A 20,367-nucleotide genomic window follows, 5' to 3' on the forward strand; every position below is an offset into this window, starting at 1 on the left:
TTATTTGAGAGGAAAAAAGGGGAAGGAGAATAAGACTAAGTGGTTAGCTCTTTCAGACAGCTGGCACATGCGTGATAGGGCAGAATGGCCTCCTTCTGTGCTGTACAATTCTATGATTTTACTGAGAATGCCCAAGTCAAGGATTTGTCTCCTTCTTTGAATTTTAAGACAATGCCAAGCACTGTGAGGAAAGCATGGAGTTAGTTGGGTGAAACTCCTACTAAATTTTCACACTCAAATGCACTTCAATCTTAACTTTAAAACAACCCCTCTTGTGCCTCCTATCCATTATATATTACTTTTCTATCCATTCCTACCATTTAGAATCAGATTTAAGCATGATTTTTCACACCTGAATTTTAAACCTGAATATGGCACTGAACTCTTAAAACTCAAAATACATTCCTGAAACTTACACAAGGATTTATTAATAATTCTGCAACATACTCGGATTTTAGAGATAGTCATATTATCTTAAGCAGTAGTACAATATTAGTACCTGAATTCCAAACATCAGCACTAACCTTCATATGCTTCCAAAGATGTTACCAAAACTATGAATTCATTTTATGGAAACATGATTCTATTTGGGAAAACATTCAAATTTAAGTGAGAAGGGAAATATTATGGTTATAGGGAATAAAAATTGGCTGTGATTTCCAGTGTGAGCAGGGCACAGCTGTTCTTTTGCACTGAAATGTTTATTTGCATGAGATTGCCAGTTAAAGTGTACTCTGTGAAAGTAGGTACCTGCAATGTGCACATGCAAATGAGACAAAAATATTACTGCGCATGTATCAATCCCATGTTCTGAATCTCAACATTGAGCTTGGTCCATAGTCATTAGTAATGAAGTTTATTACACTTATAAGTAGTGTTTCATACACAATGCTGACTAAAATACATGGAAATCTAGGTCCTTGGCCTCCAGTGTTGCTAGGGCTGCAGAACCATTCACATTTTAAGGCTAAGGTTCCCTTTTTGCAAATTGATCACAAAATTATTGCCTGCAGTATGGAAACTGGCCTTTCAAAAATAAGGAATGTTTTTGTTTACTTTGAGTTTCTTTCGGTCAGTACTGTTGCATTGGGCCAGGTCCAGCAGTGAGTTTTCTGATGCAGGTGCCCCAGTTATGCCATTAGTGCCATGGACACCCCCCTGATCCATTCAAATGCTCTGACCCTGGAAAATGAGATCTGGAGCACAAGTGGGCAGGTGGATTTTCCACCTCACCCCCGATCTGCCCCCAAAAAGCCTCCCAAGGAATTTCAAAGCTAATTAATGTTTTAATGGAGCAAAGAATGCCCACCAACACACAGAAAATTCTGAGTCAACAATAAAAAACACCTACAGTATTTTAAGTAATTGAATTTTTAAAATTCCTCTTAAGTTCCCACTTGTAGCTGCCCATAGAGTCTTGCCAGCATTAGCAAGCACTGTGACATAATAAACCACAAGGGACATGCATGCATAGAACATATTTCTTAAAGGGAGATTACCAGGAGAGGTCAGTCTCCATTAGTCAAGAAGTTCCTATTGGGTGCAGCGCTGTTCCCCTTTTATTTATGACAAGCTAGGAGATACTGTAAGTTTGTGGTGCCGAGTCTGGTGCTCGATCAACTGAGTTAAAACTTTTCTCTATTTCTTAATGTGACAAGTCAGACAAATCTGTATCAATACTGAGCCAAGCTTTAAATAAACCAAATCTACACTAATTCAGATTTTAGGATCGAACTTAACAACTTAAGCAGTAACTTAGTAACAATTTGGATCTAAAACGTCCAGACTTTTTGTGCAATGTGATGGACAGTTTAAATTTGAATAGTGACTCAGATGACTAAATCATCACAGACCTAGTGCCAGAATGAGATGTTACACGGCATTAAGCAGCTGGTAAAACCTATTATCTTTCATTTTGAACTTCAGTACCTGGGAACGAATGAATCTGTTTTTTGCAGAGTAGTTGGATCCTGTTCAAACAGAGATGCAATGTCACTTCCATGGGGCACAGCCACTAGTTTGTACCTGACCCTGTCCCCTGCCTTTCTCTTGCTGTTTCGATTCAGGGCTCTGGATTCTCCCTGCCGAGAGAGTGTAAAATCCAATTTAAAGCAGTCAGTGTTTATTTTTTACTCCTAACACAGTACAGTCACAGAATGCTTTCAACCTATTGAATGGTCTATAGATACTATAAAAGTAACCTTACTTAACTATTCTGAAAAGACCAGTGGCATTTTATATAATGGCTAAAAGGTAAATTTCTCTTTCAACAAAAATGTGTTTACCCCATTTGATTTACCCTGACCCTAATTTTTCAATCTTTCTGTGCCTCATCCTTTCTCAAGAAGGCAGGTAGCAGTCAGCTGCCATGCTGTGTCAGCACTCCTGTGTAACACAGTACTGGGAGCTGCATAAGTTGACAAGGCCCATGATAGCCACAATTCACCTTCACTCAGCAGCTCCTAGATGATCTCACTTGACTAAGATTGGAAACTTGTCACGTTCTGTACGGAATCATGGGATGGAGCCTACATCCAGTACAGTGCATCAGAGTATGAATACACTGCATCATAGGAAAACCAGCACCATCACAAATTAAATCTCTGAACAACATTTGAGTACTCATCTCATTGAAACATACAAGATTCTGAGGGGGCTTTCAGGGTAGATGCTGAGAGGTTGTTTCCCATGGACAGTCTAGAACTAGGGGGTATAGTCTCAGAATAAGGGATCAGTCATTTTAAGACTGCGATGAGGAAGAATTTTTTCACACAGAGGGTTGTGAATCTTTGGAATTCTCTACCCCAGAGGGCTGTGGATGCTGAGTCATTGAATATGTTCAAGGCTGAGATAGATAGGTTTTTGGACTCCAGGGGAATCAAGGGATATGGGGATCGGGCAGGAAAGTGGAGTTGAGGCCGAAGATCAGCCATGATCTTATTTAATGGTGGAGCAAGCTCGAGGGGCCGTATGGTTTACTCCTGCTCCTATTTCTTATGTTCTTATGTACTCGGCACTCTCAGCATTATAATTCTTTCACCAATCCTCTTGCTGAAGTACAGTTCCACAGGTGCTGCCAGCCCTTTGATAATTTGCCTGCATCACCTTTCTTCATGCGTGAGCCTACACAGTGGGCAGCAGGCTATTCAACTATGAAAAAGATCACAGCTGATCCCATTCCTGTACTCATTTGACATTCACACACATTAGGAGTCAATGGGATAACTATCTGGAGAGGGGATCCTGGCTATTTTCCCCTCACTATCACAAGAGCAATACGCCCAATTGCACAGCTTCAACTGTTGTCTCAGCTAATGTGAGCATAGACTTGGGAACTTCAGAGAAATACAATTTTCATACTAACTTCACTTCAGTGTTTGACATTAAAAACAAAACTTACCACAGATTTTGAATCAGAGGCATCTCCCTTGTAAGCTGAGTTTTCCTAAAAACATTGACAATTAACATTATGAAATGAATATTTTCTGTCCACTAACAAGAAAACTATAAAAGTGCTTGCAGAGAGGACACTGTAACTTTACTTTAAAGTAAACTGTCTGACTACACTGTAAAACTGGTAGCATAGTCCTACTTTGAGTCATGTAGAAGTTGTCTGAAAGAAGCAGGACAAAGTAAAGCTGTACATAGTGAAAATTGTTAAGGATATAATGCATGGAGATGGTACAGACAGTAATCTTAAATTACCATCACCAACCCTCCAGGATTGTCCTGGACTCTCCAGGGATTAAAGATTAATCTTCTGGACACTGCTGCGAGGAACCCAGGAGAAAAATCATAAGGGCATTAAAAATTTTTGGTTTTTACTTTCATTTTCTTCGAACACTTCTGTTTATTTGTCATAAAAAATATTGGAGATGGGGAAAAAGGCTGTTTGACTAGGCAGGACAGTTGGAGCAAAGAAGTCATGCGATAAAACCTCCAGGTACACTCCCAACCAGAATTGGCAAGTGTACCAATATTAGCAGACTTTCCTCTGTCCGCTATTTTACCTATTTATTTTAAAAGGGTCAATACCTCCTTTAAAATAAAAGATGGCGGAATGTCATACGAACATGTTAAAAGTTCGCCTGTTAACATAAGTTCTAGAATATTGTAAGCATATTTCTCCCCTGGTAAATACCAGATACGATAAAATTTCAGCAAAAAAGCTTACAGTTACACTGTGATTTTTATTTCATATCAAAACTACATCAGTACAGGAACAGTGACACATCCAATGAAGGTGAGAGTAGTTAGTATTAGACTTGTGTCTGAGTTTTGTCTATCCATTTGTATCTGAGGTAATTACTCAACTTGGTAGAAGATAAACCGGAGACAGTGCCTGTCTCCCCTCTCTGACTGCTACATAGATACAGTCAGATACTTAAAGGGGCAGTGTCTAGGTTGATTTTCATCACAAAGTTAACACACAGCAATAAAAAAAGAGTGTTGATGCCAACTACATCACCATATCAGAGTACCATCTTACCAATACACATTTCATGAATACAGCACCTATTACATTTTGATCACTGTACCGTGGAGTGGGTGCTTATTTTATGATATGAATCACAATACAAGCACAAATATAACGCGTTACTTCATTGTGATGCGAGAAGATATATTGCATAGAAGATCTGAACATAAAATGGGAAATAGCTGTTCAGTTTGCCCTTCCATTTGATTTGCATTGACAGTTGGTGCCAAACAACAGAATACTATTTTCTAAAATTTGTTCCAAGAATGTCTTCTGACTGTGACACCCAAAACAAATTCCTGATGTACCTTATTTAACAATGTACTTTCACTGTGTAATGGCATTTCTAAATATAAAATAGATGAATATTCTTCTACCTAGTTATTAGTCATTTAAATCTCTTCAAATTAAACTTCTCTCCATAGGATTCCTTACTTTCCCATACAACTCAGTGTAATCAGCAGTTACATAGTCTACTTACAATACTCTCCTCAAGGTCATTAATAAATAGTATGGCAGTGGTCCCTGGACTGATAATTGGATGGACAGGGGCTTGGATCAACTCAGCTAGAACTTTGTTATTGATAACTAGTCTTTATTTTCCAGCCAATTCATTATAGACTTTACAACCTTGTTCTTGCTTCCATGGATTTGATTTTCCTCTGTTTTACCATCCAATTTCAAATGGTTTTGGGGCAGCCAGAAGAGGAAAATGGGTGGAGATGGATAGTGCTGCATCCATGCCCCCTAAAGACCATGAGATCAGCAGCTGGGGGCACCTACCCAAATACTGACGGCTGTATGTGAACTGCCTACCATTGCTACCAGCACTGGTATATAACAGGCATTCAGAGTCCCGAGACAGCTGCTGACAGGCAGAAGTGAATTTAAAGGAAAACTTTACTGCATCTTTAAATCATTCTAAATTTGCTTCTCAATGATCGTTTGGAATTTTGTTTTTGTTTCTTTTCATCAAAATATTATTTTCTGAGACGTTCCATTTTTTACCCTGAAACATTCAACAAAGAACATAATGGTGTATCCACTAAGAATTCCCTGTATTTGTGCCAATTAGATAAAGAGGAGGAGGACGAGAAATATAGGGAGGCCAGGCTGATTGGGTACTCGGGAGGTAACTGGCACTCACTCGCAGGTACCCTCACGTCAACATCTACAGACCAAGGTGTTCCTATGTCCATCTGAGTGCACAGCACATGTGAGACTGTACAACAGTCCATAGCACACACTTGCCCTGAACCTGGAGCCCATCCCCACCAGAGACACTGTAGTAGGTTACCATTGCCCTAAACTTCTACGCCACAGGGTCATTTCAGGTTGCATCTGGAAACATTTGTAACATCAGACATTTGGCTGTACACAAATGCATAAAGCAAGTAGCTAATACATTGCTTGTTGGAGCTGGCAAGTATAACACCTTCCCTATGGTCATTTCTCATCAGCGTGAGAAAGCCATGCTTTTGCTGTGTGCTAGGATTCCCCAAGGTGCAAGGTGTCATTGATTGCACTTATCACCATACATTCCCCTTTTCACAATGTAAACAGCTTCTTCATTAGGAAAAGGTTTCTGTTGATGAATGCATGGTTAGTGATCACAAACGTCAAATAATGCCTGTTAACACTTGCTATTCAGAAATGCCACAGCTCTTTAATTTTGAGGCAGTCTATTCGGTGTTTGCAACCGAAAAGTAAGTGTCTGGGTGGCTCCTTGACCCAGGGGTAGCACGCTTCCTTTTGAATTAGAAGGTTTAAGTTCGTGCCCCATTCCAGAGACTTGAGCACATAATCTCGGCCGACACTTCAGTGCAGTACTGAGGGAGTGCTGCACTGTCACAGCTGCTGGCTTTCTGATGAGAAGTTAAACTAAGGCCTCGTCTGCCCTCTCAGGTGGGCATAAAAAATCCCATGGCACTATTCGAAAAAGAGCAGGGGCATTCTTCCGATGCCCTGGTAAATATTTATCCCTCAATCAATTAAAACAGACTATCTGGTCATTTATCTCATTGCTACATGTGGGACTTTGCTATGTGCAAAATTGGCTGCCGGGTTTCCCTACATGACAACAGTGACTGCACTTCAAAATGTATTTCATTGGTTGTACAGTGCTTTGGGACATCCTGAGGTCATAAAAGGGGCTATATAAGTGTGAGTTCCTTCTTTCTTTCTTTCCTTGGAGATCAGAGCTACCCTCTGCAGCATTGGATGATGACCCCAATTCAGTTCCCTAAGACCCTCGGTGAGCATTGATGTAACGAGGTTCACGATGCCATCTGAATCATTTTAGAGCAGATACCTAGTATTCTGAAGGCACGTTTCAGGTGCCAGTACAGTCCAGCCAGGGTCTCTAGAATCATGGTGGTGTGCTGCACACCGTACAACTTTGCTCTTCAACTTGTACTCCCAATGCATACCCTGGAGGAGGAGGAGGAAGGAGTGCAAGACTAGCAGATAGCTGAGAATCTACTGTCGAAAGAGGTCGCACAGGAGGACACATAATCATCTTGGGGCCGCAGATGCAGATAATGGACCTTATCAACTGAGACGCCATCTGCGGCTCAATCTGGAATACTGTCCTAAGTGACTTTACATATGTTTAGTGTTTCACAGGTATCCCTCTTCTAAATGCAGAACCCCCGTGATCTGGGTTCTGAGGTTCCTCAGCTGGTGGCAGATACCTGCTCACCTTCCAGTCAACAAATGGCTCTTCATCTTTCACCCGCAGCTGCTCCTGGCCACTCATACTTTGTACATCACCCTTGCACTCCTCTTAGGCTCACTAATTAATCCCCCCATGAGTCGTGCTTCTTAAGGAGAGAGTAAATGGAGGCGTGTGTGAGCTCCTCAACTCATTTGCATTTCCATCGTTGGCACACAAGTATTTTCATAATTTTTTTGGTTAGTTCTTTCCACATTCATCTTCCCCTTGCAATACTCCCCGCTCCATGCACGGACCTGTCATTACTTCTCTCGAATAAGCCTTGTAGAAACCTGAGGGTTGCCTAGATAATTCAGTTATGATTTTTCCCTTCATAATAAGGTACTTTTACAACTGCAGCAAGCTTGAGATTGAGACCTTGCGTCATTGGGAACATTGGAACAGTGAGTATAGATCTAGTTTCCATTGTTCCATGAGAGCAGTATAAAGACATTCCCACTCCCTCCGCCGTCATGCTTATTTTTAAATCCTTTAATTCATGCCTTGTTAATCAGAAATGTACTGCGAGAGGGTTCCAAGTATCACCTCTTCTCAGACCACTTCAATTAGACTGCCTTAATCACCCAGGAAACAGGACCACACTGAATATTATTTAACAAATAATAGTGAAAATCAAGTTTATTTTATTGTGTTCCTGCCAAAACTGCACATCAGTGAGACAGGCGGATTACAGAGAATAAGATCAATGCAGATGACTTGGGAAAAAGGAATGCTTTGAACCTTATGCAAAAACTCTCAAAGCAGCACCAATAAAAGGAATTAATCAAAGTACACAATCCACCAATGCACAAACACAATGAAATAATGTTCAACAGGCAAATAAATACTTACATTGAGTAGAATGGGCCTATACTCTGTGGAGTTTAGAAGAATGAGAGGTGATCTCACTGAAGCATATAAGATTCTGAGGGGGCTTGACAGGGTAGATGCTTAGAAGCTGTTTCCCCGGCGGGAGAATCTGGAACGTGGGGGTATAGTCTCAGGATAAGGGGTCGGCTGAGGTGAGGAGGAATTTCTTCACTAGAGGGTTGTGAATCTTTGGAATTCTCTACCCCAGAGGGCTGTGGATGCTGAGTCATTGAATATGTTCAAGGCTGAGATAGATAGATTTTTGGACTCTAAGGGAATCAAGGGATATGGGGATCAGGCAGGAACATGGAGTTGAGGTAAAAGATCAGCCATGATCTTACTGAATGGCGGAGCAGGCTCAAGGTGCCGTATGGGCTACTCCTGATCCTATTCCTTATGTTCTTACATGATATGACCAGTAAATTAACACAAATCGAAGTATTCAACAAAATTTACAATGTGGTTTTTAGGAAATAAGAACCAGTATCTGATCTTCTGCAGACTTCGCCTACTCATCTTATTTCTCTATTGCCAGTTCTCCAGAAACGCACCCATTTGGCTGTTGAACCCTCTGTAACATTTGCTTCAATCATAGAATCATACAGTGATGCAGCGCAGAAAGAGGCCATTCGGCCCATCGTGCCTGTGCCAGCTGTCCAATTGGTCCCACTCCCCTGCTCTTTCCCCATAGTCCTGTACCTTTGTTCCTTCAAGTATTTATCCAATTCCTTTTTGAAAGTTACCATTGAATCTGCTTCCACCACCCTTTCAGGCAGTGCATTCCAGATCACAACAACTTGTTGCGTAAAATCTGTGTCCTCTGGTTACCGATCCTTTTGCCACTGGAAACAGTTTCTCCTTATTTACTCTAACAAAATCATTCATGATTTTGAACACCTCTATCAAATCGCCTATTAACCTTCTCTGCTCTAAGAAGAACAACCCCAGATTCTCTAGCCTCTCCACATAACTGAAGTCCATCATCCCTGGTACCATTCTAGTAAATCTCTCTGCACCCTCTCTAAGCCCTTGACATCCTTCCTAAAGTGTAGTGTCCAGAATTGAACACAATACTCCAGCTGAGGCCTAACAAGTGTTTTATAAAGATTTAGCATAACTTTCTTGCTTTGGTACACTATGCCTCTATTAGTAAAGCCAAGGATCCCAAATGCTTTTTTAACAGCCTTCTCAACTTGTGAAGAACTGTGTACATGCACCTCTCTGTTCCTGCACCCACTTTAAAGTCGAACCATTTAGTTTATATTGCCTCTCCTCATTCTTCCTACCAAAATTTATCATTTCACACTTCTCTGCATTAAATTTCATCTGCTATGCGTCTGCCCATTTCACCAGTCTGTCTATGTCCTCCTGAATTCTGTTACTATCCTCCACAATGTTACTAAATTTCCAAGTTTCGTGTCATCTGCAAACTTTGAAATTATGCCCTCAATGGTTTTCCATGGTCACTTATTCCACAGGTCTCTTATGTTCAATGACATGGTTCTGCCTGAACCTTGCGGGAAGTGGAATTCAGGGAAAACTATGCTACTGGTCAGAATTTGGGGTGGAACCCGAATCTACTGGGTTTCCATCCCGTTTAACTTACCATGAAAATACCTACCAGGGCAGGGGAGAACCTAGCATTTTCTACCCACCCCTCCCACATCCCACCAGCATTTCAGGGGTGTATTTTGGAGGGTTCCTGGGTTTCACTGAGAATTCTACTTGTTGCATCTTTCTTCTGCCCAGCAGTTGTCATGCCTATTGAGAGCAGGGGTGGGTTCAATTGTGGGCATAGAAAAAGCCCAAAGATGTGATTCAACAAAAGTAATGGATCCCAAAAGGATTAATTATCTTTGACATGCTATCTTTGGGCCCCCATGGGGCCTAAGTGAATTTTTTAACATCTTCCCTTTGGCCTGACAAGGGCTTACAGTGGGACAGATGCCTCTACAGCAGTGGGTCATCCACTCCAATTATTCCAATAATCCTGTCCCCTCAATTCTGGACAAAGTGAGTCCAAAACAGTGGACAGAACTGCCACTCTGCCATAGATCTGCCACCCTGAACCGTTTGCAGAACTTCTAGGCTCCAGTGTACAAGTTGCATCTCTGTGGAGGCTTCTGTTACCTGCTGATCATGCATTAATATGAACAATCTTTTGATCTTCCAAAGCCTGTTTATATACTTTGTGCATGTCTTGTTCAGTGTTCTTGCTCCTGTGAAAAGTATCAGTCGTACCATAGTACAAACGCATCACTTAAAAGAGGGGACACTGCTTTCAACGTAAACCATACCCTCAAAAATGTCACACTTTCTCCTTTAGAGAAATGTGCAGTTTTGCCAGCTCAAAAGCATCTTCACAAAGACCCAGTATGTTGAGATTTCCACCTGTTAACATATCTGATAAGTACATCTCCAGCCAATTTCCTTTTTAGGAATACTGACATCTTTCATCATTCTGGGTGCCCAATAAACACCTTTACAACTGGCTGGGAGATGTTGCTGAGGTTTATAATGTTTTCATTGCACTGGGAACATCAGCCAGAATGGCAAGGATGCCAATCTTCATTCACAATAATGGTAGCTGGCAGGAGGCATATCCATCAGATAGGTCACTCAAACAGTTCTTTCCTAGCCAGAGAATCAGGTATGGCAGATCTCCAAGAGGCTACTTTTAGATTCTCAGCCTGCAGATAGCTTAAACATTTTTTTAAAATCTTGAAACAATTTTATAAGGTTTACTTTATACTGAAAGTACTTTCCACCTCCAAAGTCGCATTCCCCTTTAAAAAAAATTATAAGCACACCTCAGCAGCCAGGTAATGGCCTGTAGCTAAATGTTTGAACCTGTAGAGACTGTTCCAATAGCCAGCACCTCCTCTGCAGGGATCGTGGTGGACAACCTAGAAGGAGAGGGAGATCGGTCATTATTATAAACTAAAGGAAGCTGGTGATTATTACATGTATATAGTCAACAGTAGGAAGCAAGTGACAAGTCACAATTTAATGTCCCAAGAATGAACAATAGAAGTCCCCATAAGTCTCGAAGGTTATCCTTGCTGGTATACATTTTGTATGGTCTAACCTGCACCTACAATATTCACTCCAAGGCCAAAATGATGTAACATCCATGCAATTATTATTAACTCTGAATTTGCATATTACTTCTGCATCAATTTGGAGCACCAAATCGTGTAAACTGCTAAATTCCTCTACTGAATTCGCCTCAGATCTTGGTCCGAGAACCACAAACAGTTTGATGTGCTTGCCACTGAAAAGTGTGTGCCCTTCAATCTGACAGCAACATACCCAACTGAATAAAATAATTGACACAACCAGCAACTGCTAGCCTCTTCCCATATTCACTTCGCATTCCCACGTAATAATCCCACCTTAGCTACCTTTGTCACAGAGCAGGGATCAGCTAAAGAAATCAAGAGCACACGCTGGGGTTGATTTTGACTCACTTCGACTGGCATTAAAGGGGCATTAACGGTCTCAAAATTATGTTGGTAGCCTTACCGCCTGTTGACACCCCCCGCGACTTACCTTCTCCCGACCTGCTGCTCTGGCACGTATTCCTTTGCCGAATCTGGCGAGCCACACCGGGATGCCTGTTTAGCGCCCTGCGGCTCGCCAGGCGAATGTAAATGAGGCCGAAGCCTCAAAATCACAGAGGCCACTTTGCCGCCAGAATGGCCGGTCGAACAGTGCGTCCCACCGGTCAGCTGCCCAAAAGTGAAAGTCTACCCCAGCGTGTGTTAATGTTTCTTTTTTAAACACTTCACATTTCTTCAGCTGGTCTCCGTGCTGTGGCCAAGGTAGGTAGAAAGGAAATTGCTGCAAGAACAGGGAATGGATTGGGAAGTGACAACCATTGTAATCCTACCTGGCAGAACAGAATGACCAACAGGTAAACAGGGAAGTTTTCTAAGCTAACAGGAGCACCGATGTCAAATTCACATGCAAATGCTAAAGAATCTGATATCTGTTGAATTACTAAATGTGGAAATACACTCTCTCTTATCCCAATCAATTCCAGCTGAATTTTGTTCTGCAATTGGGCATCATGGTAAGCACTTAATGCTTTTTTTGTAAATTGCCCCTTTGCTTCTGTTTCTGATGGGTTATTTATCTCAAACACGCCTGCATTTCACCACTGTGACCTGTATTATTACAGAGGCAGTAGTAGAGGCGGGTACAATTTTGTCTTTTAAAAAGCATTTGGACAGTTACATGGGTAAGATGGGTATAGAGGGATATGGGCCAAGTGCAGGCAATTGGGACTAGCTTAGTGGTATAAACTGGGCGACATGGGCATGTTGGGCCGAAGGGCCTGTTTCCATGTTGTAAACTTCTATGATTCTATGAAAATAACTGAGTGCAGCCATTACAAGTGCAGAAGGAATTCTTTCTCCTTCAATTGTTGTCAATGCCCACAGACTACAAACTGATTTACATATATAAGTGTCACTCAAAAATGCCCCTCAAGCTAACAGCAGCCTGTCTGGAGCAAATAAATTTCATTAATTCTGCACTAACATTTCATGTATGCCATAGAAAGGGAATTGCAGCTAGTTAGGGCTGGTTTAGGGCAGAAATGGTTCCAGGTCATCTGTTTTTCTAAGTGTACAATATCATGTAAAGGACTATTTTAGCTCTATTCTGGTTCCCTCCTGGCACGCTAGGCAGAGTTGAGTCTCGGTGTTTCTTCTTGTGGAAATTTATTTTGGAATTAATCCACACGTTTTCATCACAAACGATTATTGCAGATAAAATAACGGGTTTATGACTTTGTTTGTAGAATACATGTAACGCACAGAGGAACATTTCCCCCACAGTTTCAAAATTACCTCAACCTCCCAGAGTGCGTTTGAGCTCGTTGCTGAAGTGGCAGATTGACGCAGTGTTGTACGCAAAAATACATGCAGCTTTGATTTGTACTCATCACATGTGAGAAACTTCTCCTGTTCTGCATGGAACAATCTTACCACGTCACCCTGCAAGGGAGGAGAATAAAATATTCACATCCAAGAAAAGAAAGTTCCAGATTCATTTGAGCAAAATGTGGCAGGACAGTGATGTCACCTTTATTCTTTCCTGTCGTTAATCAAGAAATAAAAAAAAACTTAGAATATTTTGTGATTGGGACACATATTTTTTTTTAATTGAGAAAACAGAGTGCTGGGCCAATGTCCATAGTACAAGATGCCACCAAAGTTTAAAGAGTAAAGGATAAGGGAGTAGGGATTAGGTGACACCAAGCTTGGGTTGTTAAAGCCTGAAAGTTGTTGAAGGCGGAAGAGACTAAGAGGTTCCATGGTTTTGAGAATCTGGGAAAAACTGAGTTGGGGTAAGAGATAACAACGAGTCTTGGTTTCATCACAGTGGGGGTGTAGGAAGTGGAAACAGTGTGTAGGATGGAAGCTTTGCAGCTTAGATGGAACAAGAGAGGAAAGTTGAGAAAAGAACTGACCATATTAGTATCACTAAAGCAGAGACAGACAAAAATTGCAACAGAAAGGGGTTAGATGCTAGATGTGAGAGATCATTTGTCAGAAACTTTATCATCATGAAAATAATAGCAACTCAAATGGCCAAGGCTATTTTCAATAATCCTGAAGTACAGTCCGTTTATATACATGTATTATATAATAATAAATAGGGATTCTGGACAATAATGCCTTTCTAGCAGGGTTTTGCACACTGGAGTCGAATTATCTAAATAGCACTTAACAATATCATATATAATCTTTCTCTGCTGAGCGCCTGGCTTATACCAATAAAGGCTGACCATTTTATTTGAATTGTGTTTCGCTTCCAACATAGTTGTAAATGGCACTGGAGACACAGGCATAAAACGGGTGCAACAATAAAGAATTTATCAGAGCGATGGCCTGTGCCCAATTTATGCGTCCATTCGGATCACCAGGGCCATTTTTTTAGGTGGCCCTGGCACCCGTCTGAAATGAGCGCAGGCCTCATTTCCGTATTGAAAAGAGGTCCTACGTCAATTTTAGAACCTGTTTGCTAAATTTGTTTAAACAAGTCAAAGCTTGCAAGCTCCAACTGGTTTTTCAGGTTCTACACTGCCCTAACCAGCGGCTCTTAAAGGGAGCGCTGGAGGCCTCCAAAGAAATTGGCAGGTAAGTTTCTTTTAAACTTACCTTAACATGGAGCCAGGAGAGCTCCACATTAATACTGCGGGCCGCTGTGCCTGCGCTTGACCCCACCCACCCCCTGTACCCGTTTGCCCTGGACTTACCTGTGGGCAAGCATGGTATCCGAGCAGGCCAAAATTCGAAGGGCCCGGTCCAGCGAGCTGCATCAGGGTGCCCAATGACACCTGCAGCTCGGTGGATTTATTACAATGAGGCCAGAGGATGAATTTAGGACAGTCATCAAGCCTCTCTCTTCTGCCGCGCGAGTCCAGCGCTATTGCACTTGGGCCTCATAATGTCACAATGTGACTTAGTGCCACCCTGATCATACACCACGAATACAGGAGGTTAGAATAGTATTGTTGGCTCTGAACCAATGCTTACATCTGTCTAATATCTCAACGCTGTTGCAAGGTTCCTGACATATTACAACAAACTAATAATACTCACCACTAAAATTCCTTTACAGTATTAGAGCAAATATGTGATTTACAGAATGGTCTACGGTGATCTCCTAACTATGAAGCTTTCATTCACTCTCCATTGGAATTCAAACATTACAATGGCCATATCTAGGATGGTGACTTTTCCTTTTTGTCTCCCATCGCGACAAAGACAAGCAGATTGTCTGTGGTAAGTGAAATTCATCTGTCCTGCATATATTCTTTTCTTTTATAATTTTAATCAGGCATACTTGGAACATAGTAAATAATGCTACAATGAATTGCAGCTTCAATATCATCAATGGTTGCTAACACTATGATGATATCATGCAGTACAGTCATTGTATTCAGTAACTCAATGTTATTTACATCCAAGTTAAGGGCCCCAATTTTCTCTGGAGACGGGGACAGACACTAACTACTCCAGTGTAAATAGGGCTTGTGCCCTTCTGTCACAACTCATAGAAGCTACCACCAGTGATCAGAAAAGAGGGGGAGCAGTATACATTGAGGAAGGAATGCACCTTGGCAAGCTTCCATTGAATCTTCCCTTGTTACTGGTAGCCTGCAACACAGCCGAGTTAAATCCACATCCACAGCAGAGGAAGTTTTTTTTTATTCATGTAAGATAATCAATGATTTTCACTGATGTTAAGGCAAGAATCCAATTAAATCAATTAAAAAACATACATTATTATAAGTATTACCAAAGCTCAACAGTTCTTGTCACAAATTCTCTGTGCACGAAAAAGACTTTCACATATGAACGCCAAAAAGCACTCACAAACAAGCTTATCTCTAAATCATATCATTGTGGTGCAGTTGGGTCTTGGCGAGCAGGTCTTGAGCAGTTGGCAGTAATCCTCGGTGTAAATCACACGCCCTACCTGGTTTCAATGGCAATGGAGACCCATCTTTTCATGGGTGTCCATATTAACTGCCAGAACCATCTTCTCCATGGACCTAATTGGTCTTCCGGAGGCTGGTGGCAGACTTCAAATGTAAAAATAGGAGAGTGACGCAGAAGGATGGGGCTCAGTTTTCAAGCTGAAGTGCGGGTGCGTTGGGGGCAGGGGGCCTCTGAAAATCAGGGAAATCCCGAATGGGTGAGGAAGCCGGCTCCAACCCGCCGACTTCCGGGTTCCCCAGAGACGTGTCTGTGTGTGCGCGCCTCATGAATGCAGAAATCCCACTGGCAATTAAAGCCGGTGGGATGATAGTTAACACAGTTATTTAGATAGTTAAAGTATTTGAAGTGGTTAATTTCATGCTCATTGAGGCAGGGAACCGATTTTCATTCCGCCTGTGTGTGTTTCCCATGCTGTGGGAAACAATCCATGTTTTAGGAGTCGTGTTTCAGCCAGCAGCCAGTTGTTCATTGAAATGCTTGTTTGACAGATGGGGATAAAAGGTGAGTTATTGCAGCAGGGCACTCTGTTCTTTCAGACAAACTTTTGGCTGGGAGATCTTTGTGTTTACACTGAAAATTCTTGGTTTACACTCAGAATTCTTCTGTTGACATATATTTACCAACTTTTCGGACCCCCTCAAACTGACACCATCAGGATGGAGGGCGCCATGGCTGCATTCACCACTACATCCGAGGACGAGCAACATCATCAGCCTCACCAGGCACGGCGTCCACCTCCGCCACTTGGAGCTCCACAACACAGTGCTGCGCCACAGGCACTTGCTCAAGAGCACAGAGAGCAACAACAGAGAGAGCGACGTCACAGGATACACTACCCGCGTCACAGGGTCTACAGACCAAGGCTTCCTGGACCTCTCTGAGGGGCAGCGCGTACAGAGGCTGAGAGTGAGTCACCAGGTGGTCGCAGACATCTGCAGCCTCCTTCATGCCGAGCTGCTCCCAGCTGGGCCGAGCAGCATCTCTTTACCCGTCGCTGTCAAAGTCACCACTGCCCTCAACTTCTTCACGTCTGGATCATTCCAGTGTGCCACCGGTGAGATCGCCAGGGTCTCCCAGTCGTCTGCACACAAGTGCATAAGGCAGGTCACCGATGGTTTGTTCCGCAGGGCCTCGCAATATGTCAACTTCCCGAGCACCTCCACACAAACCAGCACTGCTCATCAACAAAAAGGGGTAACACTCCATCAACACTTAGCTCGTTTGTGACCACCGCAAAAGAGTCCTTCGCGTGTGCGCCAGATTCCCTGGCAGCTGCCACGGTTCCTTGTTCTGAGGGAATCCAAAATCTCGGGGCTCTTCTACGCACTGAACACCCGCAAGGGCTGGCTCCTCGGGGACAAGGGATACCCCCCTGTGCACATGGCTCATGACACCTCTGAGGAACCCCATCACCGAGCAACAGTGTCGATACAACGACAACCACATCACTACCAGGTCTACAATTGAGGAGGCTATAGAGCTGCTCAAGATGCGATTGAGGTGCCTTGATAATTCTGGGGGAGTGCTTCAATACGCACCAGACAGAGTGGGACGTATTATAGTAGTGTGTTGTGTCCTGCACAACGTGATACAACAGAGAGGGGTGCTGCTTGAGGAGGCCCCATCGACATCTGCCATCCACATTGAGGAGGAGGAGGAGGCGGAGGAGGACGAACCCATGGCCAGAGCAGCGGCTCACCTGAGTGCTCATGAGGTCAGGGAGTCACTGATATGTGAACGGTTCTCCTAACATCAGAAAGTGTGAAGCGTCCAGTCCTCACACCACCTGGAAAGACCAGCGCCAACACCAGCCCCCCTACCCCTCCCTGCACAAAATAGTCCTGCAACTACATACCCAATGGGTGGCATCAATTGTCGCCATTCATGGTGAAGCTCATGAAAGGGCCCTATCACAAAAGCCAGTCAAGAATGGGCAAGACGTGGCAGTAGTGGTGAGAATGATAACATTTAATGTGAATATAACAAAAACCAAATATAAATGGAAAACATGACAGTCTGTCAGACACCCTTGTGTATACCCTTTGTGATCACAAATCCTTAGCCTTTCTCTTCCTACTGCTTCTACGTGGTGCATCCCCTGTGGCTGCAGCAGAGGTAGTGGCAGGTTGCTCATGTTCATGCCCTGACTGCTTAGATGCTTTCGGCCTATGCCCTGTGGGTTTTGGAGCCCGTGAGGGCCCCTCCAAAGACTGCTCCGCCTGAACCTGTGCAGCGGATGACTCGGCCACCTGGAGAGGAGACAGCATTGAGAGGGGGGCAACGGGTGAGACGTGGGAGTGCTATGAGTGGCGTCCCCACTTCCATATCCCCTTTCACCATCATCTCTCCCCTGGGCCAGGACCACATCACCCCTACCACTCTGCTGGACAACAGTTTGGAGGGCATGTGTGATGCCTTTTAAGGCCAGTGCTAGTGTATCTATCTGCCTGTTTAAGGCAGCAGAACGTTGTTGACCCTGAGTCCGAATGACCATTGTCAGGGCCTGAATGGACTAAGTTGTGAGCCGTGCTTGAAGCTCAACAGAGGCTGCCATTCCCTCCATCGCAGACATTCCACTACTGTAGGAGTTAGACTCCTCCATCCTCTGTGCTATTGTGGAGAGTGTGCGTGGCACCTGTTCCAGTGCCTCACAAATGTGCTGCTATCCCTCGATCATGCTCCTTTTAAAGGATGGCCCCCAGGGTTCAGCATCTGCATCCAGCTGAGCAGAGCCTGGAAAGGAGTGCGCCCACCGACGCGGACTCTCCACAGTTGCCCCTGCCAATAGTGTCTATTCGTGCTGACTTGTGTGTGGTGACTCACCAGGTGCCAACCCAACTGACCGACTATTAGGACCCACCGAGGTGTGAGTATCTGCGCTGGTGGATGGCTCGCTATGATATGACGGTGCAACCTCAGATGCTGGGAGCTCCTCTGAGGAATCGCCCTCTGCCGTCACTGCGGTCGTTGAACAGCCTGGAAGAGAACAGAAGGCAATATCAAGCATCATCACAGATGTGTCATGTTATGATGAGCATACTGAGGTGTTCAACATGCCAAGCGTTGTTAACATCAATTCATATTGTGTGCAATGAATGTTAAAGTTGTGTCACCAGAAGTTTGTGGGATGCCAGTCTCAGCGTCCCCAATGGACAGGCACTCGAGGGTGCAGCTGATCTCCAGGGCCCCCTCCTCTGCCTCTGTGAAGACCACTATTTGCTGTGGCCCCCCTCCAGTCCTCGCCTTCTCACGTGCAGTTTGCGCTCTCTTCTCCTAGAAGGGGAGAAAGTACAGACGTGTGACTGAGTGATGGTGAAGTGGTCAGCCGATAAATGCATTGCTTTGGGTGAGGCTGATCGTGAAAGAGATGCATCAGAGTGTGAGTATGAGACAGAGCCATCACATTGGATGAGGATTGGGTGAGTGATAGTGGTGGGGTGACTAATGGGGAGGTGAGGAAGTTCTGAGGAAGTGCAGGTAAATTGAGGATGAGCCTTAAGTGGGTGTGAGGAGTAATGTGATGGAGTAGTGTTGGCAGTGCAGAATAAGTTTGGGGGAGGGGGGAGGTGATTTGGAACACGGAATGCAGAAGAATCAGTAAGTTTACTCACTTTTGCTGAGTTAGGTCATTGAAGAGCTTCCTACACTGGACCCAGGTGCGGGAGATGTTGCTGTTGCTGGTGACCTCCTCTGCCACCTCGAGCCAGGCCTTCTTGGTGGCAGAGGCAGAGCACTTCCTTCTATCCGCGGGTAAAACGCTTCACCCCTCCTCTTCACCCTGGCTAGTAGCTGCTGCAGTGAGGCATCATTAAATCTTGAAGCAGCCTTGCCCCTGTGCTGCTCCATTGTGTTTTTTGGTGTTTGCTGCAGCAAAAGCCTTTGGAGCAATGGCCCTTTAAATAGAGTCGCTCCAGCTGACAGCCTGTCATGCGGGCACACCGTCTGCCCGCTGCACAGCTTTCGGGCGGCAAACCCGCAAGCCACGTTAATGGCCACTAATTAACTTGCGATCGCGTGGGAAACAGTAAGATTTTATTCGTCCGATTTTCCGAACGCCCATTGACCCCACCCCCCGCTGCCATCCTACCGCCCTTTGAAAATCGAGCCCATGGTTTTGGTGTCATGTTTCCCAGCACTCTAATTGTACCAAGCTACAGAGTTCAAATGTGTTCAATTATACCATTTTGTGCCAAAGAAAAACTGTGCAGCGTGAACAGGAAGTAGTATTCATATCAAAGGTGCACCAAGTAAATAAGTTAAATAAAAGGCCAGATTATGTACAATTAAATAAAGCGCTAACAACATGAATAAATCAGTTCAACAAAGATTCTATTATCTGTCCTCCCCAAAAATCAATAGAGCAGTGATGTAACTGCTTTAAACCACTAATGATATCAACATACACAGGATGTTTAAAACACTGTGAAGTAAGAACATGAACTGAATGAACTAAAAGCCATAGGGTTCAAATTCCATTGAAGGCTATTTTTAGTGCCCTAGTTATTGTGTGTGATATTCCTGGTCTGCTACTTTAATTAAATCTTTAATCCATTTCAGTTGAACAGGTTAAGGAATAAAAATATTGTTAAATGGAATTCCAACCCCAGAAGTCGTCACATTGATCCATTTAGGGTTTATATGAAAAATCCCCAAATCCGTCCCAGATAGAAACAATGGAAATACACTAGGGCATCACAACATAGTGCCCCTGTATACGTAATGTTTTCCATATGGACAAATATATTTTTCATGCTCTGTCATTATTGAGACTGGAACCATAGCTCCAAAGG

At 43.5% G+C, this 20,367-nt stretch overlaps 1 protein-coding gene across 2 annotated transcripts in view; it reads right to left on the bottom strand.

The window, feature by feature from the left end:
* Positions 1-20,367, bottom strand: part of itpr3 (inositol 1,4,5-trisphosphate receptor, type 3) — a 263,682-nt gene that overhangs the window by 122,059 nt on the left and 121,256 nt on the right. For both annotated transcript variants that reach the window (XM_068007424.1, XM_068007423.1), the window contains exons 8-11: positions 12,917-13,063; positions 10,871-10,966; positions 3,401-3,445; positions 1,930-2,081 (exon numbers count right to left, since the gene is read on the bottom strand). In XM_068007424.1, coding sequence (XP_067863525.1) covers positions 1,930-2,081; positions 3,401-3,445; positions 10,871-10,966; positions 12,917-13,063 — 440 coding nt within the window. The remainder of the gene's footprint in view (positions 1-1,929; positions 2,082-3,400; positions 3,446-10,870; positions 10,967-12,916; positions 13,064-20,367) is intronic.

This window comes from Heptranchias perlo, chromosome 27, assembly GCF_035084215.1.
Source record: "Heptranchias perlo isolate sHepPer1 chromosome 27, sHepPer1.hap1, whole genome shotgun sequence".
Classification (NCBI taxonomy): Eukaryota; Metazoa; Chordata; class Chondrichthyes; order Hexanchiformes; family Hexanchidae; genus Heptranchias; species Heptranchias perlo.